At 36.1% G+C, this 16228-nt stretch overlaps 1 protein-coding gene across 29 annotated transcripts in view; it reads right to left on the bottom strand.

Annotated features, from left to right (window-relative positions):
- Positions 1–16228, bottom strand: part of AFDN (afadin, adherens junction formation factor) — a 133398-nt gene that overhangs the window by 74311 nt on the left and 42859 nt on the right. For 22 of the 29 annotated variants that reach the window (XR_012834587.1, XM_075748588.1, XM_075748590.1 and 19 more), the window contains exons 5-9: positions 15718–15878; positions 14557–14714; positions 8709–8820; positions 8138–8305; positions 6567–6611 (exon numbers count right to left, since the gene is read on the bottom strand). Coding sequence is in view for 28 of the 29 variants with exons in the window: in XM_075748588.1 (XP_075604703.1) it covers positions 6567–6611; positions 8138–8305; positions 8709–8820; positions 14557–14714; positions 15718–15878 (644 nt within the window). In the remaining variant the exon portion in view is untranslated. The remainder of the gene's footprint in view (positions 1–6566; positions 6612–8137; positions 8306–8708; positions 8821–14556; positions 14715–15717; positions 15879–16228) is intronic. The other 7 variants (XM_075748583.1, XM_075748584.1, XM_075748586.1 and 4 more) reach the window with 1 other exon arrangement.

Genomic DNA, 16228 nt, shown 5'->3' with positions numbered 1-16228 from the left:
CTGTACAGAAAGTGACAAATATTAATTTCCAAGTTATTAAAGTTCAAATACTCAGGCAATATTTCTACATTATTGTAATTTAGTTCAGAATAGCAATGTTCACAAAAAAAAAACCAACTGAGTGACATTCTGTCAAGATTTGTTGGGAACTTAGCTGTTCATCGTCGTGTAAAAATATTGAAAGTAGACAGAGCCCACTCAGAGTGGCTGTTTTCCACAGGTATAAAGAACAAAGTAATCAAGAACTACTATTCTGAGCATACTTTGAAAAAGTTCCTCTGTTTCCTCAGTAGTTTAAGCAATACAATTTTTGTTAATCTCTAAGATTTTATATGGGTATACCAATATAGGTTTAAAAGATTTAGAAAATTAGATACCTGCAGATCTCTATAATAATAGTATTTATTGATCTTACTAAAAGTACAGACTACCAGCAATATCTACTGTCAGGTGGCCAACGTGCTGAACTGTTTCCTATTCATCTAATACTGAAATAGGGCAATATTAAAAGAGAATCTTACAAAAATGTTTACCTATGACAGCTTTAGTCCTGATATACAGGACTGTAGCACTTCTGGCCTTATCTTTATCATCCCACTGACCTATATTTTCATCTCACAGAAAATGAGGTCAAAAGATATAAAGTTCATCTTCCTCCTCCCCCCAGAAGAACATACTGTCCAAATAAAATAAAATTTTGCAAGATACATTGGCTGCAGCAGAGGATTTACCTGCTGCCTTCACAGGCTAACACAGATAGGTTTTGGCATACATATAAATCCTTCCTGTTTCCAGAAAATACTGTAACTTTAAATACTATCAGATACTAAACTAGTATTGTCACTTCTGACTCCTCTCAAATATCTCCTTCAAATGGAAGATGCAAAAAAAGGGAGGCTGCAAGACAAGGAATGGCTTACCTATGGACACGAACAATGATTTCAAGTCATCCCCAAAAAGCACTACAGAATATTATTAAAGTCATGGTACACACAGTGATACCGTCTTCAGTAGAATATTAGTCATCTTCAAATTTTAAATAAAGTCAATAGAACAGAACCTCCATAAATCTAACTGTAAACTCCCTGCATTACTACCAGGATCTGTTTATTAAAATCAGAATGCAAGCCATTTAACCATAAAACTTCACTCGGTCTATGAAGTCCTCTATCAATCCTTCAATGAACAGCCTTTCAAGGAATTAAAAGTCAACATCACAGAGAAAACTTAACGGTTAAGAACTATACACTGACTAAAAGCAGAAGACACAAAGAAAGGAAGGCAACAGTACAAAAAACCCAGAAAACACAAAGTGAATGAAGAGAGGAAGAAGCTGAGTTATTGATTATGAACGATACCAACAGTTTTACGTGATTTTGACATGGGGAGAAACATAATGGGTGCTCCTAGTAGTAAGATTCTCCTGGGAGTGTTGTGATGTTACTAGGAGAAAGACATCAGGCAGAGACAGTCCATAGACTAGTACTATAAATACCAAAGTTAAGTGCTGATATCCAGTAATACCCAGTTATTGAAGCTAGTTAGAATCACTATCGTAACAGTAGTTATGTCATCCATCATCAAAGTAGCGTTAAACATAAGAGCACTCAGTCCTCTAAATATTTTTCAGGTATAGGGATAAGTCTTTTATTAAATTCCAATATTTGAGTCTTAGGAGACATACATCTAATATCACTGTACACTAGCAAGCTAATGTTATTACAGTATCTTCAGTAATTTAAATTGTGTGCAGTTTTTAATACTTAACAATGCTAATCAGAAATTATATGGCTCTATCTTCAATGTCACCAAATGCAGACATATAACACGCTACTGAATACGTTTGGCTGCTTACCCCCAATTATCTGAACTGTTATTATGTCTCTCCACAACTTACACATCAAAACCTAGAGTTGCTCCTTCATTTATTTACTTATGAATCCAAACATCAAACATTTCCTCTTCCTACCCACCTCCCAGTTTGGTAAAACTGGCACCCAAAAGATACAAGACACAGTTTGGAGGCAAGGACCCTTATTCAAGATGCAAAAATACTGGAATTTCAAAAGTTAGTGGCATAAAAGTCAGAGCTAGTTGTCCAGGGCTTTTGTTCTTAATTTCTTACGGCACCTTCTCCCAAGTCCTTTATATAACAATTAGAAAATGAGCTTTATGGACTAGTGATTTCACCTCCATGCTAAATATAATCCCCCCCCCCCCCCATGTACTTTTTCATTTTGGACATCTTAAAAAAACCAAACAAACAAAACCCCAAACAACAAAAAAAACAAAACCAAAAAAAACTACACCACACACACTCCCTGAAAAAACCCAAACACACTTAAAATATTCCTACTTCTGAAATATTCTGTAAAATACATGACAAAATACTACGTTTTTCAAGTGTTTCAGATAACTTCTGGATCTCATTCTTGAGTTCAGCACTTGTGAATAATCAAATCAATGCTAAGTTCCTGCTAACGTTTACCTCATACCACTGTATAATCTCAATATAGATGCATGTCATGTAAAACACGCTTTCACGTAAAAAATATATTTTAGTATCACAATATTTCTGCCGAGGCAAATTAAGACTGTTTTGTTTCACTTTAAAACCACAGCACTAGATAAAAACATTTTTTTCGTCCCAGGAAAATGAGAAAAATTCAAGGAGTTACTGTAAGTTATTTGGAGCACATATGTAATCACCCATCAGTAAAAGCCAATTTTTACTGTAAAAGTTATCTTAATCTTGAAGAAAATAACTACAAATTCTAAAGAGGATGAAAAGCCTTTTTGTTCTAGGGGAGGGATGCAGGAGGGAAGGAAGGTTGCATTACACCACAGTGCAAAGTCTTGTATTTCCTGTTTTTCAACAGTTGGAAGCTCACCAAAGCGTTGTTTGGAATGCATTCCTCAACTCAGTGCAGCAGGATATAGATTCTGCCATACCTATGGCAAAGTCCCTGCTCCCCAAACCATGAAAGTCCAAGAAGGCTGTTCTTGGCCTCTAAGGACATAATTTTAAAGACTTCCGATGGTTCAGAAAAGTGATACATACAACTAAGCCATACAACTTAAGGTTCAGAATTTGTGAGAGGGGAAAAGGGAATAATGTATCCGGGGTTTTTATCTGATATAACAATAATCTTCTTTTAATTCAGAAATTTGAAAAGTCAAAGTTCTCAGAAAGGTGGACATTAATAAACAGCAAAGAAGCAGCAGCAAGAGGCATAAGGAAAATTTATGAATTCTGTACAAACTTGTTCATTTTATATGCATGCACCAGTAAACATGTGGCATGGAAGAAAGATGGCCTGTATTCTATCTATGGCACCCATGATTGAATAGTATTAGGAAAGCTAAATAGGTGCAGAAAACATCCAGGTTTTTTTGTTTTTTTTAAACTTAGAAAATGGAATTGGAACATGCCTTCCAGACGTGCCTCCAAGACACAAACTGAAGAAGCAAAAACTATGATTCAAGAGACCAAGTTAGCCACTATTGCATACACTAAATTTAATTATCTACCCGACAAAGCTTTTCCCAGTGACATCATATGAGGGTTCAAATAAACTTGGTACAGTCTGCATGTGAAATAAGTTTCACCAGTTATTTTCCTCCATGGGAGAAGTACCAAGATACATATACATCTGCGTATACTGCCTATTACAGACTGAAAACTTGTATTTCAAGAGGTAGCCCTCAATTGAAAAGCAGACCTTGTCACCAAAAACCACGCAGGAAACAGTGATTTAGAAAAAAAGGGTTTTTCAAAAACATTAAAGCATGTAAATGTACAGTAAAAAACACTGTAAAACACAGTGCAGAGTAAAAAGATGCACAGTATATTACTATTCACCTATAGTCACTAGTGAAATTGTTTATGTAAGACCTGTGAAAACTCCGGCTTTCTATAACTACCCATGCTAAGGATGCAATGCAAATAGATTTCTTAACTGGGTTTATGCAGTTATGGGTCAACAACCACACTTCAAATAGCAATGTCATGAAAAAAACTGTAGTGAACAGAAGTGAACAGTCACTGTAACCACATCAACTCAGTGATTCATAATACAAATGTACAATTTTGATCAAAAGCAAAAAGATAAGACGGGCCTCCCTTCATGGATGTATATTTTAAATGCATTACTTCACCACCAAAAGATGAACCCTACATCACTTTGGAGATGATAATTTCAATTGATTTTGCTAATCCAGTGCTTGAAACAATGCTGGGAAATAGTATCAACTTGAAACCAGACTAAACCAAATTATTAAGATCAGATCACAGACAACAAGTAAGCCCAAAAGCTGAACAAAACTACACACACAAGGGACTGCACCTATTGACTTAAAAAGTAGTTAAATCCACATATGAAAAGCAGCAGATTTCCTGCACAAGTTACTGTCAAAACTCTTAGTAGTCAGGAAGAAGTTTAAGAGATTGGTTGGGCAGATTTGAAATACGTCCAATTCAGGAGATAATTCTACTATTAAATTTCAGACAAGATGTGCACTTCCAGCAGAAAGAGCCAATAATAAACATTTTTGGTAAAGGAAGATTCAGTGAGGAATGTGACAGACAACAAAGCTCCTTCAAACTAATGTGTAAAAGTGTTACCACACACCATACTGCAGTTCTGTTCTCAGATAGAAGGCTGGCCACAGAAACTGCCCTGGCCAAGGCTTTTAAGCTTCTCCAACCTCCTGTAATTCTTCTTTCCAAGTTGTTATACCTGCCTGTTCTCAGCATCTCCCATTGCTGTCAATTCTACAGTTCAGAGTGGTGTTACTGTGATGAGGCAGGGAGAAAAGCCTTATGGTTATGCCTCCCCGTCCCTTTTTTTTTTTTTTTTTAAACATGCTTTATAATTTTTATTTCTGGCTTGCAGGATAAATCTCAGAGGCTCACATCCTAAAAGATGCCTTTTTGTCATTGTTCTCAGCCTTTAAATATTATGATTGAACAACTGAAGTTAGTAACATTCCAGAAATCATCGGCAGCCATATTCACAGACAACACAGACAGTATCAGCTACTCGAAGTGTTGCCATATCTCACTTTAGTATATTTCTATTACTATCAGATTCATCTCAGTTTATTGGCTCATTTACATGACTTGGAAGACAGAGACAATTCCTGACTGCCCCATTTACAGCCACAAGCTACTGAAGCGCATCCTCTATCATACTGTACAGAATCTGATCTTCAGTCTACAAAACATACAACCAGCAATGTCAGCAGCTGTGGAGAAGTGGCAAAATGGGACATACTGCCAGTAGCAAACTTACTGAATTTGTGCAATTGCACAGGGCACGAAACTGAAGTCTGCCAGGTTCTTCTGCAAGAACATAAACAGTCCGTGTTTTGACAGAAGGATGCTTTTGTCTACAGCAGTTACCTTTATAACAAACAGAAGTATCCTGAAATGCATTGTTCCAAAGAGACTTGGACTCTAGAGTACTAAGAGCTCTTTTTCACATTCTGAGATAAAGATTTAAGAAATTGTAATTTTTTTTTCTAGTAAGATACAACCAGATTTCAAGCTTTCTACTCAATGGTCAGATGTTCCTGCAGAGCTTGTCTATGCTTATTAGTTCAGCACACTCTATGGAACTTTGCTGCTCTCTGAACAATGATGTTAATGAAATCAAAGTCTGAATTCATCAGAAAGTTGAGCACTGGAGGCATAAGTTTGACAATTGTTCTTTAAACCACAGTATTGCACTCCACAGCCATGAAAGGGTGAGCAACACTGACGGACATATAGTACTTTTATAGCAGTCTAGAAAATAAAATGAGGAAACAGATGCTAAAAAACCAAGAAAACATATTTTGGTAGTTGTTTCACAACAAAGAAGAAAGTGGCTTGGTATTCTTGTCTATTTGGCCAAACCAGGACTATTTGCACGTTACTCTAAACTCTAAGGAGAATCAAAGATCCATAATGATTTGTAAGCTAGGTTACAAATTTCAAATGCTGCAAATAAAACTGAACAAGACTCTACTGTCTAATGTGGCTAAATCTCTTTGATATACGCTGTTAGACAACACCACAAACCGGGCAGTAGAAATACCAAAGGAACGCCACACAGCAGAATGTTAGGTCACTTTATCAGTGGTCCAAACACTGTTTCACACAAAAATCATCACAGATTTCATCTACTGCATCAATGAGGTCAAACATTGATAAGCACAATTAAGTTCCATGCCATTTACCCAATTCATTTTAAACTATGAATTCTGCAAGCAGATGGATCAAAGAATGTTTTTCTTTCTACCACAATACTGCTCATAAACCATCCTATGAAATTTAGTTGTTAACCTTAGCTGGAAGGTTGAATTCTTTGGATGATAGCACATTCATTATCTATTTGATGTTTGTTCACAGAATAATTAAGTGGCAGCTGACAAGACAGATAATTACTTCACAGAAGCTGTCCTTTGGAAAAAAGTAAGATAAGCAAGATAGCCTTTCATTTGTCAAAAAGAAACAAAAAAAGAGGTACAGCCAGTGATGTTTTTAGTGACTAATGAAAGAACAGTATTAAATACAGGATTACCTTCGTAAGCGTGATAGTTGTAGTAGGCAAAGTGATTCCTTCTCCCTGGGGTTAGAAACACATGCAGAGGACCCAGGTGAAGGCAGCACCAGCAGGACAGATACCATGCAGAACATGCGGAAGAGGGCAGGAAAAGAAAAGACAGGAAAGGGTGAAACTGTAGTCAGACAACTCAATTTATAAGAATGAAGTGTATTATACTCTTTCAACTTTAGAAACTGCATAGAATATAAAGACATCAGTACTACAAAGCTACTGAATGAAACAATCCCTATTGTTTAGAAAAGCGACAACAAGCTGTTAGGAGAAAAACATGAACAATAGGTCAGTCCCACAGGCAACCTGCAAAGGCTTAGTACACAGCCTGGCCACCTGTGGCAGTTCCGATTGCTTTTCCTCTCTCAGTTAATGGACATCTTGCTCCACTGCCCAAGCACAATGTTGTAATACTAAAGCAAGTAGGCTCCACAAAGAGTTCAGAGCACAAGAAAAGTACTATTAAAAGAACCCAAAATATTAATATGCAAATCAAACCTCAGCATATAGAACATTTTATAAAATACATTTAATATAGTCTATGTACTGCTAATTTCATCTGGCGCTTCCCCCACGCACACCCCCCGAAAAAGCCCCACACTATTCGATTATGAATTTACCGGTCAAAGTTTTCAGCACCAGTTTCCAACCTTGCCTCCAAAAAGGTAAACCACCAGACTTCAAATTGAAAATTTGTACCCAAGTACAAATAGTACCCAATCTTAATAGGAAAAAGAGCTGCAAATAACTAAAATCACCAAAACCCGAAATCTTAGAACACGAAGACAACAGAAATTGAGTAGCAGTTGTATGTGTTTTATCAGTTGTTGCGCTATAAACAAGCAAGCTCCCCTGGCTTTTCTTAGATCATAAAATTAACTGCAAATTACGATGCAGCCCAGAGAGTTGTCATGATGCCAAAATAAAACCTGGCCTTGCTAGTGACTTGAAAGTTCCATATAGGCTGAAAAATGTTTAGCAAGTAAGTTTGATTTAAAAATTCATGTTCTTGTCCTTCTAAAAATGTATTTTTCATGCCTGACACTATCAAATATATCTTACTAGGTATGCTACAGTATATTTCTGAATGTAAAACAAACCAGATTTAAGCAGTGCTTTTCTGGTTCCACCCCTAAATCAAAAGACAACGTGTTAAACTATTTTACTTATTATCAATTTCTAAACCCCAATATCCAAAGGAAGTTGAAGATGGAAGTATTTTTTTTGTTTTGTTTTTGAAACACTTAAAACTTCATCCTTGAAACCTCACTAATAGAGACGAAGCCTTAAGTCAATCATTTCTCCTCTTTTTTTACTCCAAACATTTGCTACTAAATTTTCGATATTATAGCAATATGCAGCTCTACCTCTAGATAGCTCCAATTCAGAATCTGACATCAGAAGAACAAATGATGTGGCGTTCACTTACACTGCCAACACACTTCCTTGTACTTCCAATCAAAGTACTATTTTTGGAAAACCTAAATGACTACATAATAATATGATTTAGATTATTGAATAATCAGACTTCTTACCTGGGCTTAATTCTACCAGGTATGGTAGTTTCTCAGGAGGAAGGCAAGAGCCATAGCCAGACCCGTCAACTCTTTCCTTCCCCTTTAATGGCTTTCCATCAGGTATTTTCTTGGATTTCTTTGGGACATAATCAGGAGGTCGCCTTTTCAACTGAAAGACTAGTATTCCTAAAACACAGTATTATACATCCTATGAGTCTCATTATCAGCGAACAAGTACACATCCAACATCTATTAATTTTTAAGTGTTCCACAGGATTATTTTCAGCTATTAAGCTCCTGACACTTCTTTATGTAGTTATTTTTAAGTTAAAACTATTTAAAAGATTAATACCATACTTCTCCACAGTGGATAATTTAGAAACCTGAGGATAAAATTCTATCTAAAGATGTATTACTATAAACAGTGCTGAATGAAATAGTAAATAATTCTAAAAGTGCCTAGTATTAAAAATGCCTGAAAACAAAACACTTCAAAAATATATGTTCTGATTTCTTACTTTACAGGGAGTCCACACCATAGCTTACAACACCCAAGGCATAAAAATCTCCTAAGGCTTTTTAGACATACCTTTATCACTAGGCCACTCCCTGAATATCTGCAGTGGACACTCATCATCATCAAGAATAGTTTCTTTAGCACCTTTATCATCAGAGTGCTGAGCACCAGGAGGCAGCATGACCTAGAAAAGAACCATTATCAGTTTTCAGAGCTGTTAGTGGACAAGTAGAACAGAGGATTCAGGGACGTATCTTCTGATTTTTAATTTATTTTGGTTGTTTATCACAAGAGATAAAGCAAAAGAATTCAGTAACTTGAAATGCATTTTGCTTTCCAAGACTTTTTCTAACTCTCTCTCTTTCCCCTTGCCACAGTTAAATCACACTTCCCAGAACATCAGACATATTTTGAAAGCAAAAGGAAAGCAAGTTACACTTAATGTAGACAAGACCATCTTCCAGTAAACTAATTTATTCCAATTTCTCAACAGCCAAAGAGAAACCAAAAGAAAAATTTATCTGTGGAGGTGATAGTTAAAAATAAAACTGAAGTTTCCTTTGTTAGCTCACACACTGGAATCAGTCTTTCATTGTGCTAATGTCATTCTGCTAATGCAATATGCAAGTATCTTTACCTTTATCTGGTCTACACAGAGACTAAGGAAACGATGTGACCATTTCACACAATTGCTTCACGATGTCTAGCTTTAAGGAAGAACCAAAACTACATATACTTGGGGAATAGAACCACAGACTGTTCATACCTTTTACAGCTATATCCTTACAAGGTAGAGGAAGGGGGAAACCTTGATTCATGAGTTCTGATTCTAAAGGAGAAACCTGTGATTTCATGCACATTTGCATTACTGCTCCCCACAGCAATCAAGCATAAAAAAAAAAACAATGACAGGCAGAATTACAGTGCATAAGTACCTTCTAAGTTAAAGATAGATCTTTCAAAGCTTAATAAAAAATAAAATACATTTTCCTCATTTGTGATCCTAACAATGTTATTTAAATAATTTTAAACAAACTACTCAAAATTATTCCCATCTCTGAACTATGACCAAGTGACTCCTCCTGACCTAATGGACCTATGGGCTACTGCACCCTCCTCAGTGCAGCCCCTCAAGAGCCTTTCCACTCTTACTTGTCACCTCCGCTCCACACCCATTTCGGTGCTAACTCCGTTCTCACAGATCCACCTCAAAGGTCCTTTCATCTTCTTCCAAGCAGGAAACAAGTACATTTAAGATCAAAAGTATGTAATCGAGTCATTGACCTTTCCCTAAAACATTTTCTATGCAAAACCAGGCTAAACATAGGACTAATTCAATTATCTTTAATTAGATTTTCAAATAGACAAGATATTCTAAAACAAGGAAAACATTAAAATGTATACACCGAAGGGAAATAGAAACACATCTACATTCAAATCTTATCTTGCCAAACCACTCTATTTCACATCTCAGATTTTAAAATCAAGTATACCTATGGGATAATTTTGATTAGTTAATTAAAGTAACACTGTGTTTCAAGCCTTATTCAACAAGCAACAATTTTTAGATTCCAAAGCCCTCGAGACAGAGGGTAACTAACTAGTTACAACACAAGAGCTACATGCTACCGCATGTGTACCAGGGGCTGACCAGTAATGGAGCGGGGAGCAAACTAACTTGGATGAGCATCTGTAGTTGGCATTGGGCTTAATGGCAGCAGAGGTAAACTAGACAAGTTGGAGAACAGGGGCCACAAAAGCACTAATCCCCTTGTCCTCCCAGCCAGTCAATGTTCCTCCTGTCTCCCAGGAAGCATGAGCCAGTAACTCAGACATACCTCACTTTAAAAAAAGTGCATGACCTAACCTGCAGAAAGACACAAAACACCACATCTGAGCTTATGCAGGCCAGGAGGCTTCTAATAGAGATGTTTTCTAAAATGGCTTCATCACAATGTTTTAGGTGAATGCTGCCTCAGTGTCACCCACAAAGCTGAAATTCCTACGTTTTAGAATAATGAAAAAACATGGAAACAAGTTTGTATTATGATTTGGTTTTGGCTCATAGGTAGAGATTTCCTTTCATTTTGAAAAAACAAAAACAAAAAAGCAGAAGATGCAGTTAAATACCCTTTCATGAATTTGAATCCATACAGACTGCTGAGATCAGGCACAGACATTTCCCCCATTTCTGCAACAGTATAGGAAATGGAGATGGGTAAAAATCCAGCTTAAGATCACAAGTCTTGGAAGCAGGTTGTCAGCTGACAACCTACGAACTGAAATAAATTCATAGCAGATATATACTCTGCTTCCTCATAAGTGATTTCATGAGCATATACAGATTATCATAAAATCATTTCAATCTACACTTATTCATTTAAAATGCAGTGAAATGTGCAGAAAATACAAGCTAAGAAATTTAAATGAAGTTCACAGCAACTTAGGACTTAACTTCCAAGGCATTTGCTGAGATAAACAAGAGCATAGTCAAATATTTAAGTCCCCTGCGGTAAGTAACAGCAACAGATAAAGTTATCAGACCTATCCTTAGCAAAAGTTTCAAACAAAAAACCCCATGCTGTAAGAGGACTTCCATATGCTCTTTTGTCATTTTAATGTTCTTAAATAAAAACTCCCATCTACTGTATTTTCAAACGTATCTGCTTATTCAAATGAATTAATCCTCATTTTTCCCTACAAGGTAGGAACACAGATTCTGCACATGCCCCTGAAAAAGAAACCAAAACCAATGGTACTCACTAAAAAATATTTAATGGCTCATGTCTGTAATGTTTACTTCTTAAAAGCGACCCAAAACTAATTACCATGAACTGCACGGTTTTGCTTGACATTATAAAAAGTTATTTATGCCTTATCTGAGTAAAAAATAAGAACATGCTAAAACAAAAGTCTAATCAAGATTCTACTCTTAAGAGTTAAGTGGTATGCTGCGTGCCTCAAGTCTTATGCCCTAAGTGAATATGCACAGGTAGCTTGGAAGACTAATTAATTTGACATCTTGAGAGATGTGTAGTGAACCCCGTATTATTCAGGGAAACTCAAACCAAGCAAACTGAAATAAACAAAATGCATATTGGAACAAACTTGTCTTTACTTGATTACATAGAGAAGTACTTCAGAAGTGGGCATGAAGGTACAGCTCGATACACCACAAACCAGGGTATGAACACAAGCAAGTAACCGGAAACTGCCATTTACAATAAAAAGTTGTCAGCTCTAAGTGTTAAGAAAAATTCTTACAGTGTTCATCTTTCAAGTGAAACTTCAGAAGCGTGTGAACCTTATTACAGCTACTTATGCAGCCTTATACAGTTCTTGTCATATAACTTAAACTCCATCTTAATATTTAAGTAAATATCAACTGCTTAAGTCTTCTTTGAAGACACTTCACCTGTCACCCAAAGTGAACAAAACATTTAAAAATTCCAACCAATAAGAAACTGAAGTTACCTGTTCCACTATACACTGTTTTAAAGTCAACAAAAAAGTAAAGAATAGGAACATGTGCAAGACAGATTTGTCTTCCACAGAACACTGTAAAATGTCAGAACAACACGGGCAAAAGCCCCACCAGAGGTAAATAACAGCTACGAGACTTCAGTGTAAAGGAGTACCAATGGCCGTGACACCTATTTAGCACTGTAATTGTAAGATTCCAAGAAAACAAAACTATGATAAAAGACACATCAAGCTAAAGTTAGGATATTTTAATGTTTCAAGCAAGGAAAGTAACTTGATAAAATATTTGGCAAATAGTAGATTTTAAACTTAGGTTAAAAATTCTCAACTTTATTAAAAAAGGAAGGATTATCATATTTAAAACCCAAGCACTATATCCACAGAGGCATTAGAAAGGCCAAGTAGATTTTAGCCAACTACAATGACTTACGGTGAGCAAAACAGTAAGGTCTTCTACACTTAAAGGTATAAAAAATATCTGCTATTAGGCAATGAAGACTACCCACATATTTCAAATGTTAACATAAGCATACAACTTATGTCAGTATAGAAACTTACTATATCAAGAAGATGTGTTGCTCAGAAAAGACAAAATGTTTTCTAGAAGTGCTTTCCAGAAGACTAATTTAAATCAATCTGCTTCACAGCAAAGACTTTGTTAATCTTTCCCAAGATCAAAGCAACATTCCTCAGACTATTTTCTACATTAAACATCCTCACACAAGATCAGAGAACAAGGGGAGGCAGTAGAGAACACCACCACCTGAACAATGACTTGTAATAGTTTCCCTGGTAAGTGCTCAATAAATTCCCTAAAATATAAATATTTCTTAATACATCATAATATCCCCTAACTCTGAACTAACACTGTCTTCCAAATTCAGTCACAATACCTCTGCTGTAGCCTACAATTCTCTCAAACCAGCAGAAAAACAAGCATGTCAAGTCAGCACTGATTAATAAAATCAATGACTGAGAATCATGAATTTCATTTATAGAACCCATAATATGAAGGCAATTGTCATAATTAAAGCCACACATAGAAAATACTTTGTAGCCAAAACTGGGAATCAATTTTTAGTATACTGTGTCATTAAAACCCACAACTGTTACTTAGAATATTATTCCCATCCATAATAAAAATCTACGTAAAATTTTACTGAAGTTAAGCAAAATTAACTTTCACAGTTGAGACCCCCAATTACAGGTTAACGAAAACAAGGATAAGATGTCCAGAACTTCATTAAAAATATGTCTAGAACTAAGACAAAACTGTTGAAACAATAAAAACTAAGATTAGTTCACTGTTATGAAACTACAAAACCACTACCACTGTCCAGTTTCCTTATTACTAATTAGAACCACATTAGAGCAACATGTCAACTCCCAGCAAATCATACCACTAGAGGCTGTAGGCACAGCAAAAGTAGACACTAAGGTTACTCAAAGTTATCATAAAAAACAAATTGGAAAGCAACTTTAAGACCAAAGATATATCCACATCCTTTAGAGTATCTAGAAAGTGCAGGAAATAGCAAAGTATTCAATATAAGCTTCCTTACTGTTTTCCAGTGGCGCTTTAAGCACTGGAGAAGGGGCAGGGGAAGAAAGGACAATATGATGAGACACAAACATTTTTCCCTCTCTCTCTTTTTAAGGAGCAATAAATCCAAGTTTATTAGACAAGTAATAGCCAGAAATGTAATCAAAGACTGGACTCAAACAAGGATCAAATGTTTTCAAATCTTGCTATTCTCCTTCAGAAGATGATATGGACAGAAGTTAATCAGTAATAAGAAACCTTTAATCAGTACTGCCCATAGGAATTTTTGATAAAGCCATACCTGTAAGAAACAGCAATTCTATACAATTAATTTAGAACTCCTACAGTAATTAAATTCTGAAAAATACGTAAGTTTCACTTAAATGTTTAATCTTTTCTGATGTATAATGAGGGTAAGCTACCACTGAAACACATATAACATACGCAACAGCATATAACATATGCCTTTTAAAATCGCGTTTGGCCTCAACACTTTTGCCTCTGAGCAGACACTCTTAGTTCAGGGGAATAGTTTTGTGTACAAACAGCACAAATTTAGGTATCCGCAGGATTAGCTATTAGTTTATACATCTGCGAACCAGAAGCATGCTTAGCAGTATAAAACCATGGTGCCAAATACAGAAGTGTGTTACTTTCATTATTTGTGGTTATCTATGTAGCAAGTAATAATTTAGTAAGACTGGAAGCATTTAGGTTTTAAAAACAAAAAACCTGACAAATCACTTCAGAATTCCTGAGGCTGTTAGATTAAAAAAAAAAAAAAAAAAAAAAGTCACAGGACTACCAGAGCCTTTGCATTTAGTTTTAAAGGTACTGCAAGGAACAAAAATCAAACATAAAGCGTGAGAAGACTGACTTAATAACTTCACTTACACGAGCAATACAATAATCCTTCGGATTTTCCTTCTCCAGTCCGTATTTTTCCAGTGCTTCAACAACCGCAAAGTCTGCAGTATCTGTAGTGGACAGCAGGATTGTCTTGTACGGTATATTTGGTTTTAAACTGTCTGCATAAATTCTCAGCGTCCCACCTTGGAAACAAAATTTAATTAACAATGCTACCAGAGAATAAAAAGACAGACATGCAGCCATTTATTTTATTTCCAACAGAATACAGGAATGAACCCTTTCAGAAATCATTTAGTCAATCCACTAATATGGGAAAAGTTACGTAACACCCCTGAAATAAATTTGTCTCTGTCACTGGTAGAAGTCTTCAGTGATGCTCTCCTAATTTCTCTAAGTAAGCCCACCATTCTTAATATTTCCTGAAGGTAAAATGAAACAGTGACAACAACTGGATGAAGAACTGAGCTTTGCAATCCTGACAGCAAGTTTGCACTGACTTTCAAAAACCTCCCCTCTTTTAAAAAGCCATCTAAGATTTCCCACACAGGTGATGTTTTCTACACCTCTAACTCCTTCACTACTCTTCCATGGACAGAATACATCACTTGATATTTTATTAGTACTAACATTGCTTCGTTCATTCATGTAACACTGATGCTTATACAGCTGCTGTGATCTTTATCCCCACCCCCAAGAATGTGAAATACTTGATCGGTGATATTCATAAGATCTACCAGAACTCTTTGTGCAGACCTGAACAAACACTCCTTACCACCTTGTATTTGTGCTACTGATTGCATTTTTACATTCAGGTCATTCAGCTTGTTCTTAGTAAAATGGGTGACATTATTTCATGACATCCTCAGTTTGTCAGCTTAATAAGTTTAATTCTGTCCTTCCTTCTTTCCCAGTTTAGCACTGTTAGCAAGATCAATGAGCATATTCTCTCCAATCAATTTGCCCATCGCTGAAAGCTTTGACTTACTCAACACAGAATATGCTCCTGTGGAATCTTACCTCCACGAATCCTTCATTCAGTTACATCATAGACAAATTAGCCATGAAGTACAAAAAATATTGGAGAAAACAGAAGCCAAGTCAAACTTACAGGAGCTGCTGGCCTTAAAAATGCACTCTCAGTAAAGAGTTTACTGTTTACAACTTAACCAGAAGAAATTTAAGTACCTGAGTCTGGTCTGCCATCAGAACTGCGAAATTCCTGCATTCTCTTCTCTAGTTTTTGCTGTCGCCGCCGTTTCATAACCACCTCGGGATTAGATATTGTGCGAGTGAAGCTGGTCTCTGGCATATCTTTGTAAACCTCAGCTGCAAGGCGAGAATTCTCACTGCCAAGTTAGTTTAAATAAAAAGGAAAAAAATTTCATTAATAGCTTAAAATACATATATCCTCATCACTTCATAAAGGATAAAAGGCAAGTAGTATCCATACACATAGGAGATCAATTAAGTTATTGTAAGATGTTTTCTATGTGAACTTCAGTTTTGCTACAATTAACACTGTTCATGTATCCATGCTTGCCTGAAACAGACAACAACCAGTTTAAGTATTGATGGTTGCTAGTTTTCAAGGACAAAAGGCTCTCTACTACCTTTTTTTTGAGGGGGGGGGACGACAGGACACAACAACACAGGGGCGACACACACGGACGGACAACGGACAGACAACACCATTAAA

This window comes from Balearica regulorum, chromosome 3 (genome assembly GCF_011004875.1).
Source record: "Balearica regulorum gibbericeps isolate bBalReg1 chromosome 3, bBalReg1.pri, whole genome shotgun sequence".
NCBI classification, from domain to species: domain Eukaryota; kingdom Metazoa; phylum Chordata; class Aves; order Gruiformes; family Gruidae; genus Balearica; species Balearica regulorum.
Note: the sequence above shows the minus strand (reverse complement) of the source record. Positions and strands in the feature narration are given on the sequence as shown.